Raw genomic sequence first — 27,183 nt, forward strand, 5'->3', positions numbered from 1 at the left:
CTTTGGAGAGCCAGGCTGGAGCCAAAATCTAAAAAAAGACATTTCTCTCTCCCCTGCTTGCCCCTGCTTGCATAAACAATATTTTTGCAACACAGCGAGTTTGCAAGAGGATGCGGTCAGGGGATTTTGGAGCTGTTCTGAGAAACTGTTCGTTTGCCCAGGATGTCTAGCCCACCACAAGGTTCTAAGCCGAGCAACCTGTTAAAACCACAAAAGAGGAGGGGGTCAAGGAGCATTTACTGGAACCAGTAAAAGGGGTCAGAAAGATTTTAAACTCGCAGCGCCACCTAGTGTATAATGCAGTCTGGAACCGAAAGACCAACATCAATTATTTAATTGGTTGAGCTTCAATGAATATGCATAAAGGGGAATGTTTGAGGGCTGGGTCAAGGGTTGAACCATTGTTTTGCCTAAGGGGATAAAAACTGTTTGCCCCTGGTGTTCGGGGGCATTTTCTCTCATTTTGGCAGCTGAATGCACCCCTTTGCTTTGCTTGTCTGACAAATAAACCAAAGTCAATAAAACTTTTGTAATTAAAATATTGCTGCCTGGATTTTTTTTCCATTCTGGTCTGTATTCTGAAGTCTCTAACATTTCTGGTGCCGTGACTCGGATGGGGACCTTAAGTCCTCAAAAAGATAGAGGCCCTAGCTGGGACAGGGCAACAAGGAGTATCTTTTGAGGCTGAGTAGTTACTTAGAGAAGAGTTTCAGACTCAGATTCAGATTTGGGAGCGATGGAGGGGATCGCTCCAGAGATCCCTTAGGTTATCCAAGTTAGTATACAGAACCAGAGTGCATACAAAGCTTTCAGATCTCTGGACCTCAATGAAGGCAAGAGTTCAGCCAGGCAGAGCTGGAGGGTTCTCTGCTGAGCTGTAAGTTTGATAGTAAGGCAAGCCTCCTAGTTTCTCCAAAGCCCATCACTGAACTGGGAAGCACATGAGCCTTGCAGACCTCCAACAGTTTTGATCCCTATAGTAAGTACAGCTTGACCAGGGAGGGCAAGCTAAATCCCAGAACTTAGCTAGGGAAGAGCTGGGTATCTATGTGACCAGCGGCAGTTTGGAACACATCAGGGAAACCACCAGTAGTGCTCTAGTTTCTCTGATGACCAGTGAGAGGTGGTCTATGGTTAGGGAATACGAAATGGTTTTAGACCTATAGCAGTTATAGCTGAGACAGGGAGGTCAATTTAATTGCTGTCCTTAACCAGGCACCAGCTGGATGGCTCAGTGCTCAGGTGTGTCTCAGAGAACACTGCAGCAGACCCCTGGTTTGAGACTCAGGCAGAGAAACCTCAAGAGAAGACCTGCATCTTTGTGGCCACCACAGTTGACAAGTTAGTTGCCACAGAAAAAGGATGAGGGAACAGATGAAAAAAAAAAAAAACACAAAAAACTGCATAAAACTAAAAGAGGAAGAAGAACTTTCTCCATTTAACTTGCATGAGTTTGTGAACATGGATGAAGTTCTAGAGGTTCACGTGATAATAGAGAAACCCCCCACCCCCCTGGCTGAAGAAATATAAGACTGATCAATTCAAAATTAAGGAGCACAGGCAGGAAAACGCCTCAAGAAGCCCATTTACCAGGGATCCGAGGCAAAAGTCCTGGCCCCACCCCCATATGATCCAAGTGCCGTGGTGGCCCCCTTGGGAGGACAGGGACAGCCCCATATCCCCAAAGCTCCACCGCCGCCCCGATATGTGGCCCCCAGGAGCCGAAGCAGGAAAGGGGGGCTGCCAGACACCCCAGAAGTAGACGAGGCAGAGCCTAGTGACCAGATCCTGAACAAAATATACCCCAACCTTAAAGAATTGAGGGAAAGGATGAACAAATACAGAAGTTTGACCACTATGTATCGAGAAGGTGCAGAAGCTTATTGCAATATTTGAGGCAAAGCATTGGGGGAGCACATAAAGCGGTCCAGGTCCACCGCAGAGGCAGGAGAAGCAGAAGTCCTGACCCCCCCTTCGTGTAGTTTGGGACAAGCCACTCCCTGCGCCTCCGTTCACCCTTCAATATGTCCCCTTCACCACCATCCCAGGCAGTTGTGGACTTGCGGTCCTCTATATTTGCAGCGCATGAGGCTACCTGGGCAGATTGTCAGCAATTGCTGAGCACTCTCTTTACCTCAGAGGAAAGGAGGAGAATTAATACACAGGCTTTAGAATTTCTTGGAACGCCTGATGGAGGCATACAGAATTTGGACCCCCTTTGACTTTGAACTCCCTGCACATGAGTTAATGGTAAATGCCTCCCTCATAGGACAATGTGCAAAGGACATTAGAACCAAAATCCAAAAACAGCCTGGGTTCCAGGGCATGTCCAGATTTCAGATCATGGCCATCGCCCAGAAGGTGTTTGAACAAAGAGGAGAGGCTGAGAAGAGGGAGAAAAAGCAGTGGAGGAAAGAAAAGGCAGCAGTGTTAGGCACAGTAATGGCTCACAGGCCAGAGACCCGAGGGGTCCGCCGTAGCCATTCAGAGACCCGCGGCCAAGGGGGAGGAAGATGCCTGTTCAGCAACAGTAAGGCCATAAGAATTACCCCTGTGAAAGGCTGCATGGAGCCAATTGGGAAGCCTGGTCAAAACGCATGTATTACTGGCTGGCAGAAAAGCAACTATGGGAAAGTACACAGGCTGAAACAGGCTTTGCCCAGCCCATTAAGAAGTTTACAGGAGCAGTGGAGGCTTGTGAAGGAGACGTGGCTGATGCTCTAGAGAAGCCCTGGGTTGCGTGGCAGGGATTGAAGACGGCATGTCAGGCTGCAGAAAGAGTACCAAGCCCAGAGGGGGCTGAGTACCAAGCCCAGAGGGGGCTGAGGCTGCTTTGGGAAGTTGTTTCTACGGTTCAACGCATCTGTGTGATGCACTGTGTGTTGGAGAAAGGCTGAAAAGGCAGTTGCAAGCTGTTCCTCAGGCAATGGAGCACCCAAAAGTGGGGGTGCAGGCCAGGCAAGCCATTCCAAGAGTTCTGAGGAGGCCAAAGTCTCCAAGAGTTATTTGTCCTCTGAGGTGAAGTCCAACAGCGAAAGGCATTGCCATGCAATTGGCAGCTGGATGCAAGGCTAACATCTATATTGATTCTAAATATGCCTTCTTAACCCTGCATGCGCATGGCGCCCTATGGAAAGAGCGGGGCTTGAGTGGAGCCCACGGGAAAGCTCTGAAATACGTTCCAGAAGTTGAGACGTTACTAGAAACTGTATGGGCCCCCAAAGAGATTGCTGTAATGCACTGCAAAGGCCATGATAGAGGTTGGGACATGGTCACCAGAGGCAACCGGAAAGCAGATAATGCAGCTTGTGAGGCAGCCCTGAAACCTCCACCAGTGGTCACCACCGCCCTCAACCCAGCTACCCTGTTGCCGGTAGGAGAAGGTGAGGAGCAGACGCACGATTGCATTGAGGTTATGGACACAAGACTGGACCAGGAGAAGTGGCCAGAGGAAATCGATTGGCAGACAGAGTGGCCAAGGAAGCAGCCCGGGAACCGGCCCCGCCTCAGTTATTGGAACAGTGGTCCCAGAAGGGATCTTGAGCACTGCTGACAAACCAGATACTATGTATCCACCCACATGAGGCCAGATGCCACAACCAAGCAGCTGGAGAAGTATGTCTATATAGCCAACCTTTATCAACTGGCGGCCCAGATTTCCAGGAAATGCCTGCTATGCCAAAAGAATAATCCCAGAACTCACTCCAGACGATGTGGAACCACGTTACACCCTTGATGAACAGCAGTGGACCAGCCAAGAAGGAGCAACGCTCCAGGAAGGACCAGACAGCCGTGTTTTTGTGCCCCAACATCTGGCCAGCACAATTGTAAAGAATTACCACGAGTCCACCCATTTGGGAGGCCCAGCTGCTAAAGCACACCTTGGGAGAATATTCTATCTCAACTAACTGCTGCTATAACTAACTGCTGCTATATCCCAAAACTGTGCCCTGTGCGCCAACCAAGAGACTGAGACTATCACCCTTTGAACTTCTATATGGCAGGCCAACCCCTTTCGTCCGAGACATCCCCGCCAGTTTGGGGCAGATGGGAGATCACATCACCCAAGAACAAGTGCAATCCCTGTGTTTGTTGTGTGTGTGTGTTTGCTTCCTTTCCAGGTATTCCCTCGAGCGTACACCTGCAGTCCCGCGGCAGTCTCGCTGAGCCGGTTCACCAGTTCCTCTGGGTGACAGCGTCTGGCGACCCCCTCATCCCCAACTGCAGTGAAAGTAGTCGAGGTGATCCCCTGGGTACATCACACGCATCTGAAGAAGGGTGTCTGGACTTGCAAGAGAAATCCTGCTGACCCTCTGAAGTTGATCATCACCTTGTGTCTGACGCTACCAGGGAAAAAGCGTTAGGCCACGGGCAACGAGATCCTGCGACTAATCATCACAAGGACAGTTACAAAGACTTTCTCTTTTCTCTCTTATTTTCTTTATTGACTTGCTAATGTCTTATTGCCCTGACCCTACCGAACCATACCAACCCTATTGGCCTGCTGACCTCTGCTATGACTGGTTTGTCTTGCCGGTGGTAGGAGACGGCATACTCGTAGGCTCTTGGGAACGAGGGTTCAATAGGGAGGCCGCAGTACAGCATCCCACTCTCCCACTGTGGCTCTTTATTCACTGCATTGCCCAGCGCACTTGGATGTGGCTCCTCCGGGGGGCTGCAGGATTGGTCGAAATCTATCGAGTTCTAGACCGCTCTTGTAGTTGTGGGAGAATAGCCTGCTGGTTGCAGGGTAGAGCACTGTACCAACCCCATTTGATAATCAGGTGCACATTAAAATTACTGAACAGGTGCCTGTAAGTTCTGCAGCCCCACCTGTGGTTGTCGTGGTGGCTCAAGCCTCCCAAAATCCCAGAATACTACCTGAACTACTGGGCCTGGTAACTCCACACCTAATACCCTTGAATGTGGCAGGGTATTCTTGTGGGTGCATGGTGATATATGAAGAGGGGGAAGCCCCTTTTGGGTATAATCTCTTGAGGAGACAACACGAGGGCCCAGTCCACCCACAAGGGATTCTAGGGAAATTGCTCCATATAGTGGGTGCCTCAGCAAAAAGGTGGAGAGTCACCCCTGAGGCCCAGCGAATAATTGAATACGAATATCAGTGGGCCCTTCAGCAGTAAAAGAACATTAGGAATGGCCCCCGAGTATTGGTGGGAGGAACTATGGAAATATTGGGGTTGGTGGGTAGGCGTGGTATGTACTGCCCTACTTCTCTGGATACTCCTGTATTTTTGCTGGCATTGGCCAAAGCGGGAAAGAGTTCCCTGGTCTCCCCTGCCAACTTTTCCCGTCTAATGACTGAGTGGGGCGTCCATAACCCCTACACGAGGTGTTTACAAGTGGCTGAAGTGGTAACCCATTCTGCCAATAAGTCACCCCAACAGATGCCACGAGTGGACTACCACTCCTCCCACTGCCACTTAACCGTTCCGCCATTGGTCAATGCAGCTACATGTACGCATGTCCTGGCTCTCTATGATGTGGTACCTATAGGTCCATCAAAATGAAAATGCAGAACCATAATCGGTCGGCATTTTCATGATGGAAAGGGGGGAAAATGAAGGAGTGAGGACCAGGGGTCCACCTGGGTCCACTTTGGAGAGCCAGGCTGGAGCCAAAATCTAAAAAAAGACATTTCTCTCTCCCCTGCTTGCCCCTGCTTGCATAAACAATATTTTTGCAACACAGCGAGTTTGCAAGAGGATGCGGTCAGGGGATTTTGGAGCTGTTCTGAGAAACTGTTCGTTTGCCCAGGATGTCTAGCCCACCACAAGGTTCTAAGCCGAGCAACCTGTTAAAACCACAAAAGAGGAGGGGGTCAAGGAGCATTTACTGGAACCAGTAAAAGGGGTCAGAAAGATTTTAAACTCGCAGCGCCACCTAGTGTATAATGCAGTCTGGAACCGAAAGACCAACATCAATTATTTAATTGGTTGAGCTTCAATGAATATGCATAAAGGGGAATGTTTGAGGGCTGGGTCAAGGGTTGAACCATTGTTTTGCCTAAGGGGATAAAAACTGTTTGCCCCTGGTGTTCGGGGGCATTTTCTCTCATTTTGGCAGCTGAATGCACCCCTTTGCTTTGCTTGTCTGACAAATAAACCAAAGTCAATAAAACTTTTGTAATTAAAATATTGCTGCCTGGATTTTTTTTCCATTCTGGTCTGTATTCTGAAGTCTCTAACACAAGCAAGCAGAAGGTCTCCAGTGATCAACCTAGAACAAGAACCTTGCAGTTACACATAATACTTCTACTCAATGCAAAGAGTCACGACACGCCATCACAGGTGCTGACACCGTATCTTGCACCTCCAGGCAAACTGCTACAAAGCTCCTACTCTCAGTTCCACTAATTGTGTACAGTATGTGTATATATCTGTGCCTATCCAGATGCAGATCTAGATATAATATGTTTGATAATAACATTTGTTCAGCCCGATTTTTCCAATTTCTGCAGTGCAAAGGTTCTGCAAAAGTTAATCAAGAGCAAAGGGCAGTGGAGAAAAAAACAAAAATACAAACAATTATATAGTAGCTTCCTTTTGCAAACATGATTAAGGGAGGCCCTGGTGGTCATTACAAGAGATCTTGGGTCCCCAAGAGAGCGATTGACTCACAAAATGAGTCTGTGCTAGTCACTTGATGTCCTTGTGCCTCTGGAAAAAAGTTAATAGATACATAGCGGAATATGTTAGGCTTCACATTGTCAACCAGCTGTCCTAAGTAATGAACTTTAGAAATGTAAACCTTGCATGAGACCAGTTAGGAGGGGAAAACATATCCCATATTTTAGGGAATGCCTTTTCACATGCAAACTTCCTCCTACATTTTTGTCTTCAAAAGTGGCCCTGCTTAAAGAAAAAGGCTCTGCTTCAGATACCTTGGACTACTGAGGTTTAAAAAGTGGCTAAGAGAAGCAAGGCCTTCCCAATGCCCCCCCCCCCTTTGTGGAATTTGCTACCTAGGTAAGCCCACCCAGACTTCTACGAAAGACTGATAAAAACTGCAACGCCTAGTCAGCTAGTTAGCTATACTGATTAAAATATTCTGATAGACTAAGAAGTGTCCCCCATTAACTGGGCGACAAATGTTAACTTTTTAATAACCATTTTAATGCAGTGATCTGGATGACAGTTTCTATTGCAGAAGAGTTACCTTCTCCTATGCGAGAAAAGAGGAAGTCCCTCTTCTAAAATGATACTGCTGCTGATGATACTAGATGTACTAGAGTACCATCTACACTCTTGAAGATGGTTCAGAGATTGCAGCTAGTGCATAACACAGCAGTCAGTGTCTTGGTGGACCTGATGGACCTGAAATTACATAACATTTATTCTCAGACAGCATTGGCTGCCTACTTGCTACTGAGCACAATTTAAGGTTTTGGTTCTGACATACAAAGCCCTCGATGGTTTGGAGCCATCACCGCAAGGAATGCCACTCCCAATGTTGTCCATTCGCACAACTTGAGGTCTCATTTGCACATTCTTGCCGATTTAGGCTGCTATCCTCTACTCATTTACTTGGGGCTTACTTCTGAGTAAACATATATAGGACCGCACTACCAAGCAGTCAACTAAGACATAGCATGCTTATTTTCTTCAAGCCTCTGGGTGGAAAACTGGATGCTGATTCATTGTTCTGGAATTTAGCTGTCGCTAAATGGCCTTATTGTGGTTTACTTTTGTTATTTAAATTAATAGTTTAATTTTTAATGTGTCTTCAGGTGTCTTGAGGGGGGCTTCCATATCTGAAAGGCAGGATGTGAATCAAATAAACAGTACTTTTTAATATAAAAAAAACCCTTATTGTAGGAAGATCATGATATTATATAGGGGGAATGGGAGTTCATGTTTTGTGTCCCAGCAATGACGACTGTTTTCATCTGTGCTCTCTGCAGCCCCAACCCACAGATGGGACCAAGAAATGTTTAGCATAAATAGCAGATTGAAGACCCGCAGGCCACCCAAATACCTTTAGCCTTTCAGGAATGGGAAGAGGAGAGATGAACACAGGGCACAAATCCTCCCCAGCACAAAGCAATGTTCAGCTCCCACTCACTTCACTAGCTTTCTATAATATCCAGTCTTGCTACTCCCACCACCCTGCCCTCATGCCTTTGGTTTGAAGAAAAATGCCTCTTGAAGATATTCTCTAAATTTGGCGCCTGCACCAGGTGTGACCGCCTGCTCCATTCCTAACACACCTCAAATTCCAACGGATGTCAGGGGAGAGTTTGGGATATGCAAGAGAGGAAGGGCTGGGTCCTGCCATGGTAACTCTGTCTCTTAAAATAGCTCTAATGAGTCTTGCAAATCCATAGCAACCAGCACGAAGCCTAACAGGGACATGTGGTATCTGAGTTCCAACGGCAGCTACCGCCGTGTTCTACGCTGACAAAATGACCTCCTCTTGGGCTGCTGCCCAGGAAGGTTTCAAAAATGTTCCAGTACTCCCTTTAACTTTGGTTGCCGGACCCCACACCAAAACAAGGCTGGGGGCTTTATATCACAAACAGGTAGTTCAGATCTGATTTTGCTGTGCCCACAACTGTCCACACATTCCCTTTTTTTGGACTTTGATATGTTGTTTAATAGTCTTGTTGTATATGGTATTGAAATTGGAGTCTCCTCCTTTGGAGGTCTTTAAGCAGAGGCTTGACAACCATATGTCAGGAGTGCTCTGATGGTGTTTCCTGCTTGGCAGGGGGTTGGACTCGATGGCCCTTGTGGTCTCTTCCAACTCTATGATTCTATGAAATATGGGTTTTGTATATTATTGTATTTTTGTTTCGCTATGTTATGATGAAATAGTTTTTGTAGTGTTTGCTTGAAATGCATCCCTGTCTCTTTGTTGAGAGCTACTTTGGCCATGCACAAAGCTATTTTGATACCTGTGCATGTGAATTTTCCCCCAAGGTAGTATGCAAAAGCATAATGAAAATATGTGCCCTTTGCAAGACAGGTGGGTTTCAATTTCAACCTGATTTTGTTTTGCTTTGTTCTTAGCACAGATGTCCTGCACAAGAGTAATATTCAGCTACAGCAAACTACTCTTTGCAGGATCGGGGGTGGTGGCAATATCCCAAACATTTAGGAATGCTCCACAGGCCACCATAAGAGTTAAAACTTCAACCATGCATTCCCCACCACCACCCAAAAAATACAGCAGCAATAAAATACCAAATTATGATAATGAGGTCTTGCACAAGACATCCGTACTAAAAATTAAAAGAGAAAAGTCCAACATTTGCACCACACTTACAGTCTCCAGCATAATTGCCCCCAACTGAGTGTATGGGGATCTTCAGAGAACTGTTCCAAAGTAGGCATGCATTCAGCATGCAGTGATAAATGAAAATGGGTATTGGGGGCTACCACAAAGAAAGCAGCTAGGTGGTGCTCAGGTATGGAGCAAACAGAAACAGAGGAGTTGCAATAGAGACCACCCACTGAAACATCACCACACCATGTGACAATCTTCCCACCACACCCCATCAGTGACTGAAGATGTATAATGGGGTGTTTTTATGTGTTGGGTTTTCTGTGGTAAAGGGAAATTAAGATTAAATGTCTCAGGCAAAGAAACCAAGGTGCATATCGCAAGAGAGTGGCTTGGCAGGACAATACCTTCAACACCACAGGTGCAATATTTCAGTCGGACACTGAACATGAGCCTAATAAATATTATTCTTTGTTTATGCTTGTGCAGTTGTAGGAATATATGACTCTTCAGGTCCCACTAGTACTGTATTCTTTTTTTCAACAGTGGCAGTCAGCTATCTCTGGGAAGCCCACAATCAGAGTGGGAAGGTCATGGTACCCTCCCCATTTTTTGTCCCACTCTGTCTTGAGCGCAACAGTCATTTGAAGAGGGAAAGGTTACCACTTGGACAGGTTACCAATTGCAGATTACGAGAAACGACAACACTACAAACATTTGGTTGAATCTCAGGTCAAAGCGATTGTGAGGGATTAGTCCATTTTAACAGATTACCCCCCTGACACTTCCTGCTCTCTTCATCCTAAACAAAATGATCCTTTCTTCGCCTGGCTTGGCTTGCTCTGTGTTTCAAAAATAAGGTGAATGTCCTCTCTCTTCCTGAAAGCAAATATGAAGCCTCATGGAAAGTGAAGAACCAGATTCCTTCAAAAACCTACACTTAACATCCTTGCAAAAAAACAAAAACTTGCCCATGTCCTGTTTGCTTTCTTGAGAACTGTCTCGCCAGAGTGGTGCATGCTCTAGTTATCTCACGCTTGGACTACTGCAACGCGCTCTACGTGGGGCTACCTTTGAAGGTGACCCGGAAACTGCAATTAATCCAGAATGCGGCAGCTAGACTGCTGACTGGGAGTGGCCACCGGGACCACATAACACCGGTTCTGAGAGATCTGCATTGGCTCCCAGTACGTTGCCGAGCACAATTCAAAGTGTTGGTGCTGACCTTTAAAGCCCTAAACGGCCTCGGTCCTGTATACCTGAAGGAGCGTCTCCACCTCCATCGTTCAGCCCGGACACTGAGATCCAGCGCCGAGGGCCTTCTGGCGGTTCCCTCATTGCGAGAAGTGAGGCTACAGGGAACCAGACAGAGGGCCTTCTCGGTAGTGGCGCTCGCCCTGTGGAACGCCCTCCCATCAGATGTCAAAGAGATAAATAATTACCTGACATTCAGAAGACATCTGAAGGCAGCCCTGTTCAGGGAAGTTTTTAATATGTAACGCTGTATTGTTTTTAACACTGATTGGGAGCCGCCCAGAGTGGCTGGGGAAACTCAGCCAGATGGGCGGGGTATAAATAATAAATTATTATTATATTATTATTATTATTTCAGTCATTGCGGTCAGATCCATCAAATTAAAAAACTGGGACATGCAAGTCCTCTCCTGCTCTACAGCATGTTTTCAGATACAACAAATTCTAGTTAAAGAAAACAACCCTTTTCTCATCCCCTTCAAATACTGTACACACACATTCATACAATCCAACACACCCAAATCATAAATTTGTTAGTCTTTAAGGCACTGCAAGATTCTGCAGTTCCCTTGCAATGAATGGGGAGAAGAACAGCTGGGTAGACAAAGTAAAAGAAAGGGTTTGGAGCACTTCCCCTCCATTGGTCCTCTGCTCCAAATCAGAGAACCACTCATAACTTGACAGTTTTGGCCCTGGCCTGCTTCAAACTTGGCGAAATTACACTTCAGTTTAAAACCTTTCCTTCCCTTTCTTCTTCTCAGGTAACATAGCTAAAATTTGTTCTGTTCCTCAGCCAAAGCTGCACCCTTCACTTTAGCACTTTATCTTTAGCACTTTCATACTTAGCTTTAGACTAGGTTTAAACACAGACTTAGCAGCTACAGCAGAGCTGAGAAAATAGACAAAATAGTCAAGACACATATGTTATCCAGACTTTCTACTCCACAGAGAGATGGGACTAATAGTATGATCCTATAAATGACAACTCAGAGGCTATTGTACTCAATAGGGCTTTCTTCCAGGCCAGTGGGTTGCATTATTGGTCCGCAGAAGAACAACATTCAGCCCTCCAACTGCCAACTAATTCAGCTTCAGTCTGCTAACCTAAAACATTTTCTAAAATTATTTTCCAGCTTTGTTGGACCACCGTACGTCTTTCCTTATTTCTGTGCTCAGCCTTACATACATGAATTCCACTAGAGAGAGATTCAGACTCCTGCTCACTTTCATGTTGCCAAAGGAAAAAACAACAACCTTCGTTTGCTTCTCTTCTTGGTGGAGCCCAAGATCTTTTGCACAAAGCACAGCTCTAACCTGTTTAGCTGGCAAGAGTGTCCTCCATTTACCAATTTAAGGCTAGGCTTTAAACAAAATGCCTTCACCCAGAGACCCCTCACTAGCCTCCTCCCTGGTTTTATTTATTCACTATATCCAGCCTGAAAGAGAGTTTTGTGTCATTCAAAAAGATGATGCACTGCTTTGTGAAACAGAGTTTGGTCCTGACAAAGGCAGCATTTAAAAACCACTGTACGCTTTGCACTGTACGCCTGCTAGATTAAGACTGATTTGATAAATTATGAAGAAAGAAGCTCACCTGCTCCTGGGAATTCATGACACGCAACTTCATCTGCTTCAGGTAGGTGGAGGTGAGAGGCATGTTGTAGTCAATGATGCCAGAGACCAGAGAGGAAGGAGGTTCATTTTCTGTAAATAAATAGAAAGGAAGAGGGGAGTCATTTGGAAGCCCAAACAACATCTGTCCACCTTTTCCCCAAACTAAGGCCCAAACAAGACCCAGTGAGTGCACACATTTCCTGCTCCTATATAAAAGGAATGGAAGTGGGTTGATTAGGTCTATTTGTTGCAATGAAAGGTGCACAAGGGGAGCTGAATGCTTCCAAGCCTAATGAGTAACTGTAGAGAGTATATGCTCAGGAATCAAGAGTGGACTTTAGGCGCAGAAGTAGGCTCAGCTGTGCAATACCAGCATCTCTGACTGGTAGGGAGTATGAAGCTTCTGGACTGGCCAGGCTTATTATAGACAACAGGAGTCTGATCCTCCTCCCTTGTACTTTATGCCTGATGCTCTTCAGGCCATGCTTGATGGGTCTGATGGGAGGTGTAGTTCAGCAACACCTGGAGGGCCAAAGGTTACCTATTCCCAACGGAGAGGGTTAAGTTTTGCGTCTACCTGCAATTCCATGGGTTTTTTTTCCAATAGATTCATGTAACTAGAGTTGGCCCATGTCCTTTGTGAAAGTTGATCAAGTATAATCTAATCCATCTCTCCTTCATAGGTGACAAGGCTGCCTCCATCACCACCCTCTCCCTGCACAGAGAGAATGAAGCTTTGGAACAAAAGGGCCATTTGTTTTCCCTGCCCCTCCTGGCAAAGTGGCAAAAGGCTTGCATATGAAGGATTAAAGAAAAAAGAAAAAAGTTTGGCTTGTGTAGATTATTTTTAAGGGCACCTATTGTGAAGGAACAACAAAAGAGTCTTCTGGCACCTAGGCGCTTCGTTGTTTTTGCTGCAACAGGCTAACATGGTTACCCTTCTGGATATTGTGGAACAGGCACTATTGACAAGGACCTTCATTCATACTGTGCAGGATACAATCCATGTAGCCCCCATCTGGCCGTAACCTCTGCAGCCAAATTCTCAGTACAAAGCGGGGAGGAAGCAGAGCAAGGACGCAATGCTTGCTCAGAGCCAAGGAGCAGATTGGAAAAAATATATCACAAGGCAGAAGGCCATTGTTATTTAGCAGATTAACAAGGGACCTGTTTCAAAATCAACTGCAAATTGTTTTCATGAACCTGGCAAATGCCAGATTGCTGTTGGCAGGTGAGCATTCAGCACAAGTATTCTTCTTCAGAATTTGCAGCCTTCAAAATCTTAACATCTGAGTCAGCCCTTCAAATAGGAGTTAATACCTGGGCCAACTTGGGAATGAAAAAAGATGCAGAGGAAAAACTAAGAGAGCTTGTTGTCAAGGCCACTTTTGCTTTCACAATGGCTCTTAAGGAAAATTGGCGACTGACCAGGGCCTCAGAAAATCCTGATATCTAAGACTTCAATATTATTAGCCATGAACACTTTCTATAGCACTTTCAGTTTCCAAAAGCCTTTGCAAGCTTTATTTGCTTTTGTTTTGCAGCACCCCTGTGCCATGTAGTTTTTATGGCTCTCCTGGTGGCTTTAGAGATCAATGTCCACAGGATCCTTCTGGATCAGCTCTGTAGGCTAGGAGTCAGAGGCATGGTATTATGAGGATTCCTTCCACTCCACCCAGGTCTGTTAGCAGTAGGCAACTTTTGCTAAGCCCCTTGGGTTTTAAGGCACAGAGTGCCACAGGATTCCCTCCTGAAGATGCTGCTGGGAGCATTTCACCTAGGGATCTGAGGCATGGTATCATCAGTATGGTGGCTATTTAATTGCTACTGGACCCAATTAAATAAATTGACTCTGGCATTCATAAACACCCTAGGTCCCAAATACTTGGAATAGTATCTCCTCCATATCTGACAGTCTGAGCCTTATGATCTGCGCAGAAGGCCCTTTCCATTGTTCCAGCAATTACTATGCTTCATTACATGGTGATCCACGGAGGACCCCAATATGGAACTCTCTCCCTGTGGCAAAACGGCTGTCCCCTTTATCGATTACATTTGCCAACAGCTGAAGACACACAACTTGAGGCAGGAACTTTGGGGAGCATATGCATAGTTAAGGAGCAGCGGCTGATTGGTTTTATCATTTTACTTATTGGGTTACGTGTACTTATGAGACATTTTAAGGAATGTGGGTGGCGCTGTGGGTTAAACCACAGAGCCTAGGACTTGCCGATCAGAAGGTCGGGGGTTCGAATCCCCGTGACGGGGTGAGCTCCCGTTGCTTGGTCCCTGCTCCTGCCAACCTAGCAGTTTGAAAGCACGTTAAAGTGCAAGTAGATAAATAGGTACCGCAAGTAGATAAATAGGTAAAGAAGCGTTTCCGTGCGCTGCTCTGGTTCACCATAAGTGGCTTAGTCATGCTAGCCACATGACCTGGAAGCTGCATGCTGGCTCCCTAGGCCAATAAAGCAAGATGAGCGCCGCAACCCCAGAGTCGGCCACGACTGGACCTAGTAGTCAAGGATCCCTTTACCTTTACCTATGACACATTTTATGTGGTGCTGAAAACCATCCTGCGATCCTATGGAACCAAGGATGAGTTTAATATATAACAAACAAACAAAAATAACTACTCCCATTTCACAGGTAGGAAACTGAGGTTGAGAAGTTGTAACATGCCCAAGATGACTGTGTGAACCCATGCTAACGTTGAACCTGAGCTTTCTAACTCTTGAAAATGAAAATGAAAATAAATAATGCATTTAGGTGTGTTTTCAACTGACCTTCTGATTATTATGGGTTTTATGGGAGGGAGAATCAAATGTTCAAACTTGCCTCTAGATTATAATTTTAATTGTTCCTGGCTAGGGAGCAGGGATCACCAATATTTCCAATAGCAGCCTCCACAAAAGTAGCTCTGATCGACCCTCATGCTACACATTTTTTATGGGTAGGCCTTTGTATGTGCTAAAAAAGTTTTAAGTTCTGTGCCTAGGACACCCAAACAGGATATTGCAACTTGTGTACAAATTATGCAAACTGAGTTTCTGCATGCTTTTATTCTGCAGCTTTCATTATTTTCATATTTTCCATTCTGGTTTAGGTAGCCACTGGGAGTTCTGCAAGGTACCTGTTCCCCTCCCCCCCCCACCTCTCCCCCCCCCCCCATGGCCCTGGCTTCTGAGGTTTCAGCCCACACAATTCCAAGCATCTGTTCACAGGCACCACGGCTCAGAGCCTGCTCCTTTCCCCCTACCATGAGAGCCGAAGTTCTCTGCTAGCTGAATTCTGTGCTTAATACCGTACAGGATGTTTTCCCTGCCCTCCTGCGGAATTGCAGCAGACACATGGCAGCACCCTGGGTACAGGACTGAAAGATCATTGCTAAGCAAAGAAGAGAATGAGGCTCACAGTGCAATCTAAACCCAAGACCCACCGGGGATGAGCAAGTTTGGATCTGGTGGATCTTGGGCTTTCCGATCTGAGCCAAAGCTCAGTCCCACACCCTGGTTCAAGCGGGGGCTCAGCCAGAGAAACTTACACCTGTATAAGTCTTTGAGATAGGGGTATTTTGGGGAGAAGGCAAGGAGAGTCACCTGCTCCAGTCATGTGACCAAGTGCCTGATCCTCAAAACTCAAGCCCCACCCCTTCCAGATTAGATGACAGTAGCCCCTCCCATTGGTTCCTCAACAGAATGTAGAATAGGGGTCACTTACGCTGGTGTAAGCTATACCAGCTTCCCATGTTAAGGATTGCTCTGTAAAAAATATTCAGCCACCTTCATGAAGCCAATGGGCAGCGAACAGAAGGCCACTTAGTCTTCCTTGGCCAGTGTTGCCCATTTAAGCTGCTATGGCTAAAGTCTCTGGGTGATTACAAACACAGAATCATGCAGAAAAGGTCTTAGGAGATGTATTCCACACTAAAGGATTGGAAAAGTGAAACCAACAGATGGGATACCCCAATGCATAGGGCAGGGATTCCCAAACTGTGGCCCATGCACTACCAGTGGTCTGCAAGCTTCATTTAGGTGATCCGTGACATCTCTCCACTAAATACTCACACTGATGTTTTAATTGTATTTTTATTGCTTCTTTTCTTTCTTATGTTGTATTTTATTGTAGGACAATTTGAATTCTATGGAACGCAAATCGTAATACAATTAAACACAACGTAAGAAAGAAAAGAAGCGATAAGAATACAATTAAAAATAACATAATCTAGAATAGTGCATTACTACTGCTTGAAGAGGCAAACAAATCATGAAGTGATCCACCAAGACCATCAGCGATTTTGAAATGGTCCATCGACTAAGAATTTTGGAAATCACTGGTATGCAGCCTGTAGCTGCTTTGGATCAAGTCAGACTATTGATGAACCAGTGGTTCATCTAACCCGGTACTGTCAACAATAATAATGATTTTTTCTTTTTCTTTATACGGCACCCAGCTGGCTGTGTTGCCCCAGCCCCTCTGGGTGGCTTCCAGCAATACCGACTGGCAGCAGCTCTACAGGGTGTCAAGGAGGGAACCTTACCAGTCCTACCTTTGGGCTCCACCCCATTGGAATTGAAATGCATCCTTTTCTGGCACTCAGTGCAGCTCATCAGGAACCTGGTCACAGCTTCTCTTGGAAGGAAGGCGTATGTTTCAGCAATCTGGAGGAGAAACAAGAAGATGACATCGGTCCATATCCTGGATGAGTAAGTCAGCCCCACAGGAGCATATTTTGCTTTGCTGTTTTAGTGCAGGTTCAATGTACAGAAAATGTCAATTTATTTGTTATTTATTTAAGAAATGTATATTCTGCTTTTCACTATATGTCTCAGAGCGACTTACAGGGAGGAGTAAAACATGTAGAAACTAGCCAACTGTACAAAGGTAAAAATTATACTTGTTCCCCCCCTTTTTTTTTGCATCTGGCCCCATCCACCTCTGGGAGGTGGCCTCCAGAAGGTTACCTGGAAGGGAAAGTGGCCCTTGAGCTGGAAAGGGTTCCCCATCCCTGGTTAGACAGTTCCCCTTAAAGTTTACCAAATTCTGCTTCCCTGCTTTCTGTTAGTTCTACTCCTGCCCCCCTAGAGCAACAGAGAACAAGTCTGCTCCTTCTTCTGCATGACAGCCCTTCAAATATTTGAAGACAGCTATCATGTCACCCCCTCAATCCTCTCTTCTCCAGGCTAAAGAGAAGAAGCACTCACTGATCTATTTCCTAAGGCTGTTCCCAGGGAGCTCTGTCACTGGGGAGGAAAATGAACATTCCCAGCTTTACCTAACAAAGACATTTTAGGTAGGTGCAGGAGATAGGCTTGATGACGCTGAGTGTCCTTCCAGAACTAATATTATTTCATTCCTGGTCCCTCCCAGGCCCATGAGATGAGGTGAGACGAGCCTTAGGCAGTAGATCTGGACCTGAAGAGGACACCACTTGTCCCTGCCATGTCCCTGCCTCCGTGAGCAAGCCACGGCACTGTCACAGGAACACACACACCGCTGCCTCCTTTGCCATGGGCAGCCCCACTGCTGCTACGGGTGTCCCCCACCGCAACTGTGGGTTTCTCTGGTCCCTCCAGCAAAACCCAGCCATATTCCAGAGCCTGGCCTTCACTGACGGAGAAAACAGAAAGCTCCTTCGCTTCAGAGCCCAGCTGTACAGCACCATGCACACTGCTGTTGTGATATAAATGCAAGATGCTGGCTCTAGCCTTTAAAGCGCTGAATGGCCTTAGATCAAGGTATCTGCAGAACCGCCTCCCCCAGTCTGATCCTGCCTGAGAACCCCATTCCACTCCAAAGGCCCTCTTCCATGGCTACTTCCCCTCTGGGGTGTGGTGAGAGGACCTTCTCAGCTGCAGCCCCCAGACTTTGGAACAGCCTCTGGCAGGACGGGGCGGTGTCACTGCCCACAAATTTCCAGCATGCTTTTAGACAAACTCTGTTTACATTTTCATTGTTACTGTTTGAATAATATACTGTTCTATTTGTAATTCTGTCATTAGCTGCCTTGAGTACAGTTTCTGTAGAAATGCAAAATAGAATATAATCTGTGCTTATATTTTGGAAAGTTATTCACTGCACATTTGACCACCTCTTAAGCTATCATGATCAAATTTCGCATGATGATTCCTGAGATCAAGGACCAGGTTTTCATCTATGTTTGGTTACAGCTGGCTATCATTTTGAATCAAGATGCAAAACGGCGCTTACTTTAACCAACTGGTTTCAAACCTGTCCTTATTTGGGGAGGTTCTTAGAATTCTCAAGCAACACCAGGTACAACACTGCCTGTAAATGGTAAGTATGGAAGTAATAGCAGCTGTGACAGCATGAGGTTGTACCGAGATCCAATGGCTCTCTGTTCTTTAGCCACTTTTGCAAACAATACTTTTGTAAGATCCCCTTCAGGGTACAGGTCTCCAATTGCCACTTCCCAAATACCCAGCACTTCTTCAGGCCCAATATCTGCAACTGCTTAGAAAGTCTCAGAACAGGGGAACCAGTTCAAATTTATTTATTTCTCTCATCATTTCAACCTACTCACCCTTCCAAGAACAATCCATTATTCTCCCTACCAAGGTTATGGCTAACAATGACAGCATGGTTTCTGCAGGGAACTGATAACACTTTAACAAATATTAACAACAGGCAGGGTTATTTGCACTCTATCCAAAAAAACAAAGCCACCACAAACAAACCTCAATAAGGAAATCCTAATTTTGTGAGAAAGAAGCAAAAAAGTCCATGCTCAAAATAAAATTGACATATTTTCAACTGCCCCTCTGCCAACGTGATAGTTAGAATATGAAATTCTGAAAAATCTAGCTGGCTTCCATTATTTCTGTGATGGCATCTGAAGAATGTTAACGCTTTATTTTGTATTTTTGTAAACCACTTAGAGGGCTTTAAAAAAAAATCAAGATGTAAATAAACTTATATAGATAGATGATAGAGATAGATAGATAGATAGATAGATAGATAGATAGATAGATAGATGATAGATAGATAAGGCTGACATTTCCAGGCCCCAAATCTATGCTAGGTTTTGTGCAGTTAAATGTCTGAAGAACTATAGAAGAACAAGCATCACATCAGCATCAACAGTTCAAACATGCTGATTTTGAAAATGGAAGCACCATAGTCATTCCCAGGACCTACACCCAAGTACTTTGTGATACTCTTACCATAGCTTTTCATAAAAGACTGGAGAGCAGGTTTTGAGCATGAGCATGCTCAAAGTCTTGACTGCCCAGAGTAGCCTCGAGGAAGCTGCTTGATTGGCCAGAGGCTGTTCTGTGTCATTCCTGTTCTTTCTGCATTTGGTCCATTGTAATATTTCCAAAACTGATTAACTATGGTTGTGGCAAGAGTGCCAGGCTTAGTCTAACCTCCAGTGCCAGCACAAAGCCCTGAAAACAGACATCTTCTGCTTCTGTTGCTATTGTTATAGAATATATTTATCAACAGTAAATAATTCACAACTCTTCCAGTGCTCACAGGAATCATATAAGATTCCTGATGCTTCCATCTACCCCCTTTTTACAGGTGGAGAAGAGTGACCAAAGGGGCAGCAACTTGCACCCAGGGCCATTAAGCAAAGTCATGACTGAACTGAACCGGGGGCATGGAGGAAGCTGCCTTATACTGCCTCTGTGGAGCCCAGTATTGTCTCCTCTGACTCGCCAGGAGCAGTTCTCCAGTGCATCAAACAAGGTGGCATTTCCCAATCCCACTACCTGAGCTCTTTTCCCACTACCTGGATGCTCAAGGCATGTGCTCGACAAGACTGAGCTCTGGCCCTTCCCAGGCACACTCACTGTGGGGTTAGAAAAGCCTTTTCAGTTTCCCCCTCCTGATTCCCTGCCAAAGTGGCCTCATTGTGCTGCTGCGAATGCCAGCGAGTCCCATGACAGAAGCGTGGGGCATTTCGTGTCTCAGCAGCAAACCAAGGTTTTAGCACATTTGAAAACACAGAACCGCATGAACTGTCTGAGATCACGTTCTGGAAAAGAGATCAGCAATGTCAAGAACATAGCCTTGGAAGAAGTGTCTCTTTGTCTGATTTCACAAACAAAAGCATAAGAGATCAGGCCGAGGAGACGTTTAGTCCAGGACTAGTTCCAGGAATGGAATAGCCCACCAGATGCCCCGTGAAACGTAAGGGCAGAGCAAAACAGGAATAGTCACCCCCTTCTTGCCTGCCCTCAGCATCTGATAGTCAGGTATACACTGCCTCTGAACATGGACATTTAGCCCTCACAACTAATGGTCATTTACCACCCTTGCCACTCCACCAATTTGTCTTAAAAGCCACCTCAGACAGAGGCCACTTCCACCTCTGAGGGTAATCAATTCCACATCTGTGGTGTGCCAGTCCTAAACTTACTGCCAATCAATTTCCATCCATTGTTGCTTAAAAGAGGCTTAAGTCCAGGAGTGGAATTCAACATCACGCTCTTCCAGTCGTTTCATCTGCGCAAGCATGGCAGCCGGCCAGGCGGAACGGCACCTCCTCTCTTCCCCCCGTAAACTGTTCTGTGGGTTCTCATAGCTGCCACCCCCCAAGCCAATCTCAAGGGGCACATGGAAAAGGAGCCCTGTTGCACATGTCGCTGAGCTTCCATTTCCACTGACAGGGCTAGTTAAGCGAATCCTGCCCTATGCCAGTATTCCCTGTTTCTGCACAACAACATCATGCATTAGGCATGTTGACATAATTTATTTATTGCACTTATATACCTTTCTGACAAGGCACCCACGGTGGTTTGCAATTTTAAAATATCAACACAAATAATGATGTAAAATGTAAAGTTGGCCCGAACATTGTCGTACTCTGACACCCTGGTTCTAAATATATTTACTCGGCTTGCTGCTTGTTGTTATGTTTGTTTGTTTTTTACTTTTACTGTTTGCCGCCCAGGAGACATTGCTAATTGTACAGCATACAAACAATGTAAATAAATAAGTATGCTTCACATGTTAAGGCAGCTTGAAAAATCATATTCAAGTATGCTTCATATTTTCAAGCCAGGTAATAGGGAAGAAAGATTTTACTTTAGGAAGGGGCTACACGTTCTGGCACCTTCAGCTAAAAGGTTCTCAGGTATAAAGGAAAACCTGAAGAGCTGCTGTCAGGCAAAGGAGAGAACAGTGGCCTAAACACACCATTGGTCTCACTCTTTGTCTCACTGTAAAGCAGATTTATATGATCTGAACTGCAGCCTTACAAAAACATACACAACGGGCCTTATTTTTCATAGTAGGAGAACCATGCCTCTGGCAGGAGCGCTCAAATAATGGCCTGTTTCTCTGTGGCAAAAATGGGCAAGAGCACATGATAATGTGTATCATTAAGTTTGTGTCTCTTCCCAGGATCCAAAAAAATATGAAGGACCTCTGCCAGATCTTTCAGATTAAATAGCTACATTATAGGAAGGGATGTTATTCAAATAAATAAATAGCTGTGGCATTAACCATATCGCCAAGTTAAAAAGAAAAGGTGGGATGGAGAGGAGGAGTAGGGAGAAAGTCATATTAGAGACTAAACATTCTTAGCAACACTGGAGAAAACACCCTCTGTTTCCTGTTCCAATTAACCCTTTTCAGTTTGTGCGCTGAGAAAAACATATATGTGTACAGCAGTACCTCGGGTTAAGTACTTAATTCGTTCCAGAGGTCCGTTCTTAACCTGAAACTGTTCTTAATCTGAAGCACCACTTTAGCTAATGGGGCCTCCTGCTGCTGCCGCGCCACCGGAGCATGATTTCTGTTCTCATCCTGAAGCAAAGTTCTTAACCCAAGGTACTATTTCTGGGTTAGCGGAGTCTGTAACCTGAAGCGTATGTAACCCGAGGTACCACTGTATGGTTTTTTAAAAAAAAAATGAGAAGAACTTTAGGACACATATCACATGAGCTCACTCTTAAAAATCAAAACAGAGAAGGAAAAGAGACCTGAACCTTTCTAGAAGAGAGAGAAGAACAAAACAAAACAAAAAAACCCCAGTGATTTTAAAAGAGTGGTTTTTTTATTTAAAGAAACAAGGCACCCTGGTTTTTTCTTTAAAAAAAATAATAAAGATACCTATCTCCACTAAGTGGCAGCACAACCCAATTTTTGCTGGCAGGCTAAGAAGCAGCAGGGCAAAGACGGGGGGGGGGGGCGACCTGGTCCCAGACTGCTTTGGAGATGCCAAGAGGGTTGTTCCCTAAGCACTTGCCAAGGCCTCCTGGAGCCCCTTTTGGCTGAGTGGCCGCCCTGCCTCCCCTTCTTCTCTCAAGGACCCCACGAGTCATTTCTCAGCAATTCCCCTTTCAGGAGCTGCCCAAAGAAGGGATGCCATACAGAGGAGGATGCTTGGCTAATCGGAAAATGAGCTGACAACTGCATCCCAGCTGTGCCTCATCTTGCTCCTTCCATTTTTTAGTTCAAAGTGTGGCAAAAGCAGCAGTGAGTTTCATGAGCCGTTGAGGAAACCATCCTGATCTGGAGGAGAAGGAAAAAAAAAAACAATCCCGAACTCTTCTGATCCCAAATGTGGAGATCTGAGCAAATTCACATGCTGCTTTCTGCCACTTGCATCTTCTCTTTTCCCCCTTGCAGGAGAAACCTGTTCTTGAGAGCTTACTTGGGCGGTAGCCTGTAGCAGCTTCCATTATCAGAAAAAAATACAAAAAATAATAATGACAACAGACCACAATAGTTGCTTTGGCTAAAACTCTCCAGTTTCCAGCTCATTAGCACACTTTTCTTGCTGTGAGTCAGCTAGGAAAAGAGAGCAAGTTGGTGTATGAATTGACCCTTACACCCTTGGCATGAAGCTCAAACTACTGAATCTGCTATTAATTACTTCAGCATGTTTATATACCCCCTTCTTCCAAGCAGCCTGGGTTCGTAGATAAGGATGCACCATATTCTTAGCCTCCCGACAACCCTGAGATGTAGGTTTGGCTGAGAGAAAGTGCAGTCCAAATTCATTCACACTGAGCCTCATGTCTGGAGGGGGGGGTGCGATCTGAAACCAAACCTTCAGGTTCAAGTCCACCACTTCACGCACCTCATGCGCCTGGCCTGATGAAATCCCACAGGGTTTCCACAGGAATCTCAACCACCTGAAGCAGGGAATGACAACAATGGTCTTTCTTTAATGTGTCCCAACTCGGTAAACTCAGTGAACTGGTAAACAAGCAACTGATAACTGCTAGCTCCTCTAGCCGCCATATTAATAACTCTTCCTCTGCTGCTACCTGTCCACAACATGGCCATATCGGGAAAGCAGGTGGGAAGTTACCCCTGGTGGTTCTGGAGCAGTACTAAAAACTCTGCCACTTTCGTGTTGTGATCTCATTTAGGAAGTTAGTTCCTTAGCGTGGACTAAGAGCTGTTTGTGGCGAGAATGCCGCTGTCCTGAAATACCTGCTCAGGTATGGGGACAGACAGATCTAAAAATGGCTTGGGCCCAAAACAATTTTCAGTTCCAGGGCTGAGTCCTAGAACAGGTGCAGAACTGCTTGCTGCCTTTGAGCATGTGCAGAATGCTTGCTGGAATTAAGGGAAGGGGCTTCCAGACTGGAGAGCATGACTCTAGGTGGTCTTCTGAGTCCTAGGATGGCCCCCGTACAGTGGGCAGTCTGTTTCAATGAGTCCGCGACTTGAAAGGCTGTCTAGTCCAAGGCAGTTTAAAGATAAACAGCCATAAGAATGGGGGGCTTGAAATTGCTGGTCATCAGTTAATACCTGGACAGCCGACTAAGCAGGATTGCAGATCGTGTTTTCCCCACTGCGGTGAGATGCACTGTATTTCTAGTCATCAGCTATTATTCCACAAGTTGGTATCCAACTAGGGTGTTCTGTCAGTGCAAGGATTTCCATTTGTACAACCCCCCCCCCATGTGTCCAAATCTGCACTGATTTGAGATTTCTGCCAGGCCTTAAGATTCCTTGCATGGATTTTAGAAGGCAGAGAGTCCCCTGCACTGTGAATATTTTGAAAACTCAGGAACAGACTGAACACCGAGAACAAATTTGAGGGTGGGGAGGAGAGGAGAGCAGGGAAGTCCCAACATTGCACAAGCAGAAATCATTGTGTCAATGGGATGCATTACTCAGCACTACTTTGGATAGAACCCAAACAGTACATAATGCACCTTTACATATAAATTAGCAAATATGTTAGTAACCTGCTATATATGCTAATTTATGCAAATCTGTGATGGGGCATAAGTGGCCACTCTGTTGAGTCCCAGGACCCTTTCAGAAACTAAGCACAGAGTAAGTGTCATTCTATGAGGAGGCAGCTGGATTGCCTGATGAGGGGTTAAGTTCACTGTGTTTATGTAGTTTATCACAAAGCCCACTTCAGAGGCAGGTAGCTATGTAGTACAATGGTTTCTCTGCCACCTCTTTAATTTCTTTTGAAGAAGTACCTTTCTTGCACTTCCCCATATTAGGGACACCAGACTGCAGCACTCTGCCAGTCCCCATGGGGCCCTTTCTTGCAAACAGTCAGCTAATTTATTTCTGATAGCCTACCTAAGCAAGCAGAGAATTACCTCCAGCTCCAAATTATCAACCTGATTGGCTGCCCTCTGGAAGTGGAAGACAAAGACGAACTCTCTGCTGAATCTGGCCTAGTTCTCACAGAGGTAGTAAACCTGCGTCTTGGGGTGTGCCACTTCAGACTGCAGGTAGGAACTCACACCAAAAGCTCCCTCTGCCAAGAAAATCCCTACATGCACAAATGTAGCCTATTGCATAGAAGGCTAGGGCTTTTTAAAAATCTTCCCTAGCTTTTTTATGTTCAGGGTACTTTTGAATTTAATTTTACCATTTTGGCATGGGGGCTCATTTTATCACGCAGACCCTCACCTGCATTCTGAAGTGGTTCAACCCAGAGACACAGTGCTGGGGTGGGCAAGCACCGACAGAGGTGGCAGCAGAGTCCCTCCCGCCGAGACAGGATTCACCCCTGTATCTGGCATCTCAATATTAATTCTGGTCCAGTGCGGCATCCCCGATGGGGGCACCAGAAAGGGAAGATGGCTCAGAGCCCTCCCAGGTCAGGAGGGGATACAGGCCTGCTAATGTGATGAGATCAGCTCAAGCAGAGGGGTGGAGCGCGGCAGAGCTGCGGCTTTGCTGGCCTGAGAAAAGCAGGCAGATCCAGCCTGCTCCCCTGAGGCTCTGAAAGGCATAGATTAGCACTCCCCGGAGCCAAATTGAAGGAATTGGGGGAGGGCCAGAGCTGTCTACTGTCGAAACAAGCAGAAAGTTTCCTGAATTGTAGTTGTACTGGTGGCCTTGCCCTCTTCCATTATGGAGAGGTCATCCGCCGATAGGCAGAGAAAATCGGCACAGACAATAGCTTTGCTAGCTGCGTGCAGAGGCAACGGCAGGGGCAGCCTCCAGGTTGCACAACCTGCCGCCGCTGTTAGGGGACAGGGAATACGAAGAGGAGCTCTTTGCTCCCTGGGAAATATGCCAGAGGCAAACAGAGCCCAGCTGGGGAAGGGAGGGACAGGCCTGCATTGCAGGAAGTCAGGCAGCCATGTGCCCTGTGGAGGATGGGCTCTGGTGAAGAGGTTAGAGAGAGGGAGGGAGAGAGGGAGAAGCTGAGTCTTCAGCTGCACATTTAGCCCCCTGGATCTCCAGCAGCAACCAAATTGCTGGCAGAGGTAGGGGGGCCATGGCCGCCTTGCAATTTTTCAAGCAAGCAGAAATCCAAATGTCACAGGAAACCACAGTGCAAAAGCTGCAAGCTGTGCAGCCCTCGGAACGTCTCGCTTGCTGCCTTCAGTTGCTTGGTGCCCCAGGAATAAACAGAGCAGCAAAGAATTAGGCAAGAGATTGTAGGCCCCAAGTAAAGAAGGAGAATAGAGAGGCAGAAGCTGCCCCAATGTTCTCCTACTAGCAAGACCCCGGGGGCCAATTCATCTCCAGTCTAGCTAATGTGACTGAAATAGGGATATATGGAAAGAGATTGAGCATGTTACATGGGAAGGGACAGGGAAGCATGTGTTATTACTAATGATAACAACTGAATAAATAGCATTCATTCAATTGAATAATAGTCATTCAATCTGATAAATACTTCAATGAATAACATAAATGTATAGCCCACCACACAGGAGCATTTAGCAATGAAAGCTGAGAAGCAAGCATAAAATGTTACATCAAAATTTAAATGAAACATTCTTTTCAGGAGTACGGGCATGACAACTGCTGGATTCTCCCAATCTGTTGTCCAAATTTGCTTGGTGTATAATTTTAATGTGCACAGCGGGGTCACCTGTCCCTCTAGTCAGCATCCTACTGGAACCTCTGGGAGATTCTGCAAGCAGTAGGAGATAGCAATACGGAGGACTGTATGTCCTAGGAAAACTAACAGTCCAAGGAAAACTGAATTCTGCATCTTGAATAAAAATGTCAATTAAGAAGAAGAAGAAGAAGAGTTTGGATTTGATATCCCGCCTTTCACTCCCCTTCAGGAGTCTCAAAGCGGCTAACAATCTCCTTTCCCTTCCTCCCCCACCACAAACACTCTGTGAGGTGAGGGGGGCTGAGAGACTTCAGAGAAGTGTGACTGGCCCAAGGTCACCCAGCAGCTGCAGGTGGAGGAGCGGGGAAGCGAACCCGGTTCACCAGATTGCAAGACTACCGCTCTTAACCACTACACCACACTGGCTCTCAATCTATTCCCATGTTAGTGGTGTTTTTAGTTCTATAGACTTGTTATTATTTTCATTATACCAAAAGTTTGGAATATATTACTGATGTCTCTGGCCACCTTTCTGTGTCTGTTTCAATATTTCTAACCTGTGGTGATTCTGTTTATGCTTAATTTTGCATTTAATAAAAATAACTTTTAAAACCTCAAGCCAATCTATATGCATTTGCTTATTCTGGGGACGCCATCATCTTCTTCTGCTTATGAAGGGGAAGGGCAAAAAGTTAGCTAAGAGTTTTTGACGTCCTGCCTTCTGATTTCTGGCTTAAGAAGACTGGAACCTTCTGCGTTCCAGATGTGTGCTCAACTTCTGAGCTTCTGAGAAGATACCATGATCACACATTCAG

At 45.8% G+C, this 27,183-nt stretch overlaps 1 protein-coding gene across 3 annotated transcripts in view; it reads right to left on the minus strand.

The window, feature by feature from the left end:
* NOL4L (nucleolar protein 4 like) overlaps positions 1 to 27,183 on the minus strand; it is a gene marked incomplete at its 5' end in the record, with an annotated part of 139,408 nt that overhangs the window by 63,317 nt on the left and 48,908 nt on the right. For 2 of the 3 annotated variants that reach the window (XM_082225990.1, XM_082225992.1), the window contains 2 exons: positions 12,095 to 12,204; positions 16,652 to 16,772. In XM_082225990.1, the coding sequence (XP_082082116.1) occupies positions 12,095 to 12,204; positions 16,652 to 16,772 (231 nt within the window). The remainder of the gene's footprint in view (positions 1 to 12,094; positions 12,205 to 16,651; positions 16,773 to 27,183) is intronic. The other variant, XM_082225991.1, reaches the window with a different exon arrangement.

Source organism: Podarcis vaucheri, assembly GCF_965113315.1.
Source record: "Podarcis vaucheri genome assembly, chromosome: 6".
Lineage (NCBI taxonomy): Eukaryota > Metazoa > Chordata > Lepidosauria > Squamata > Lacertidae > Podarcis > Podarcis vaucheri.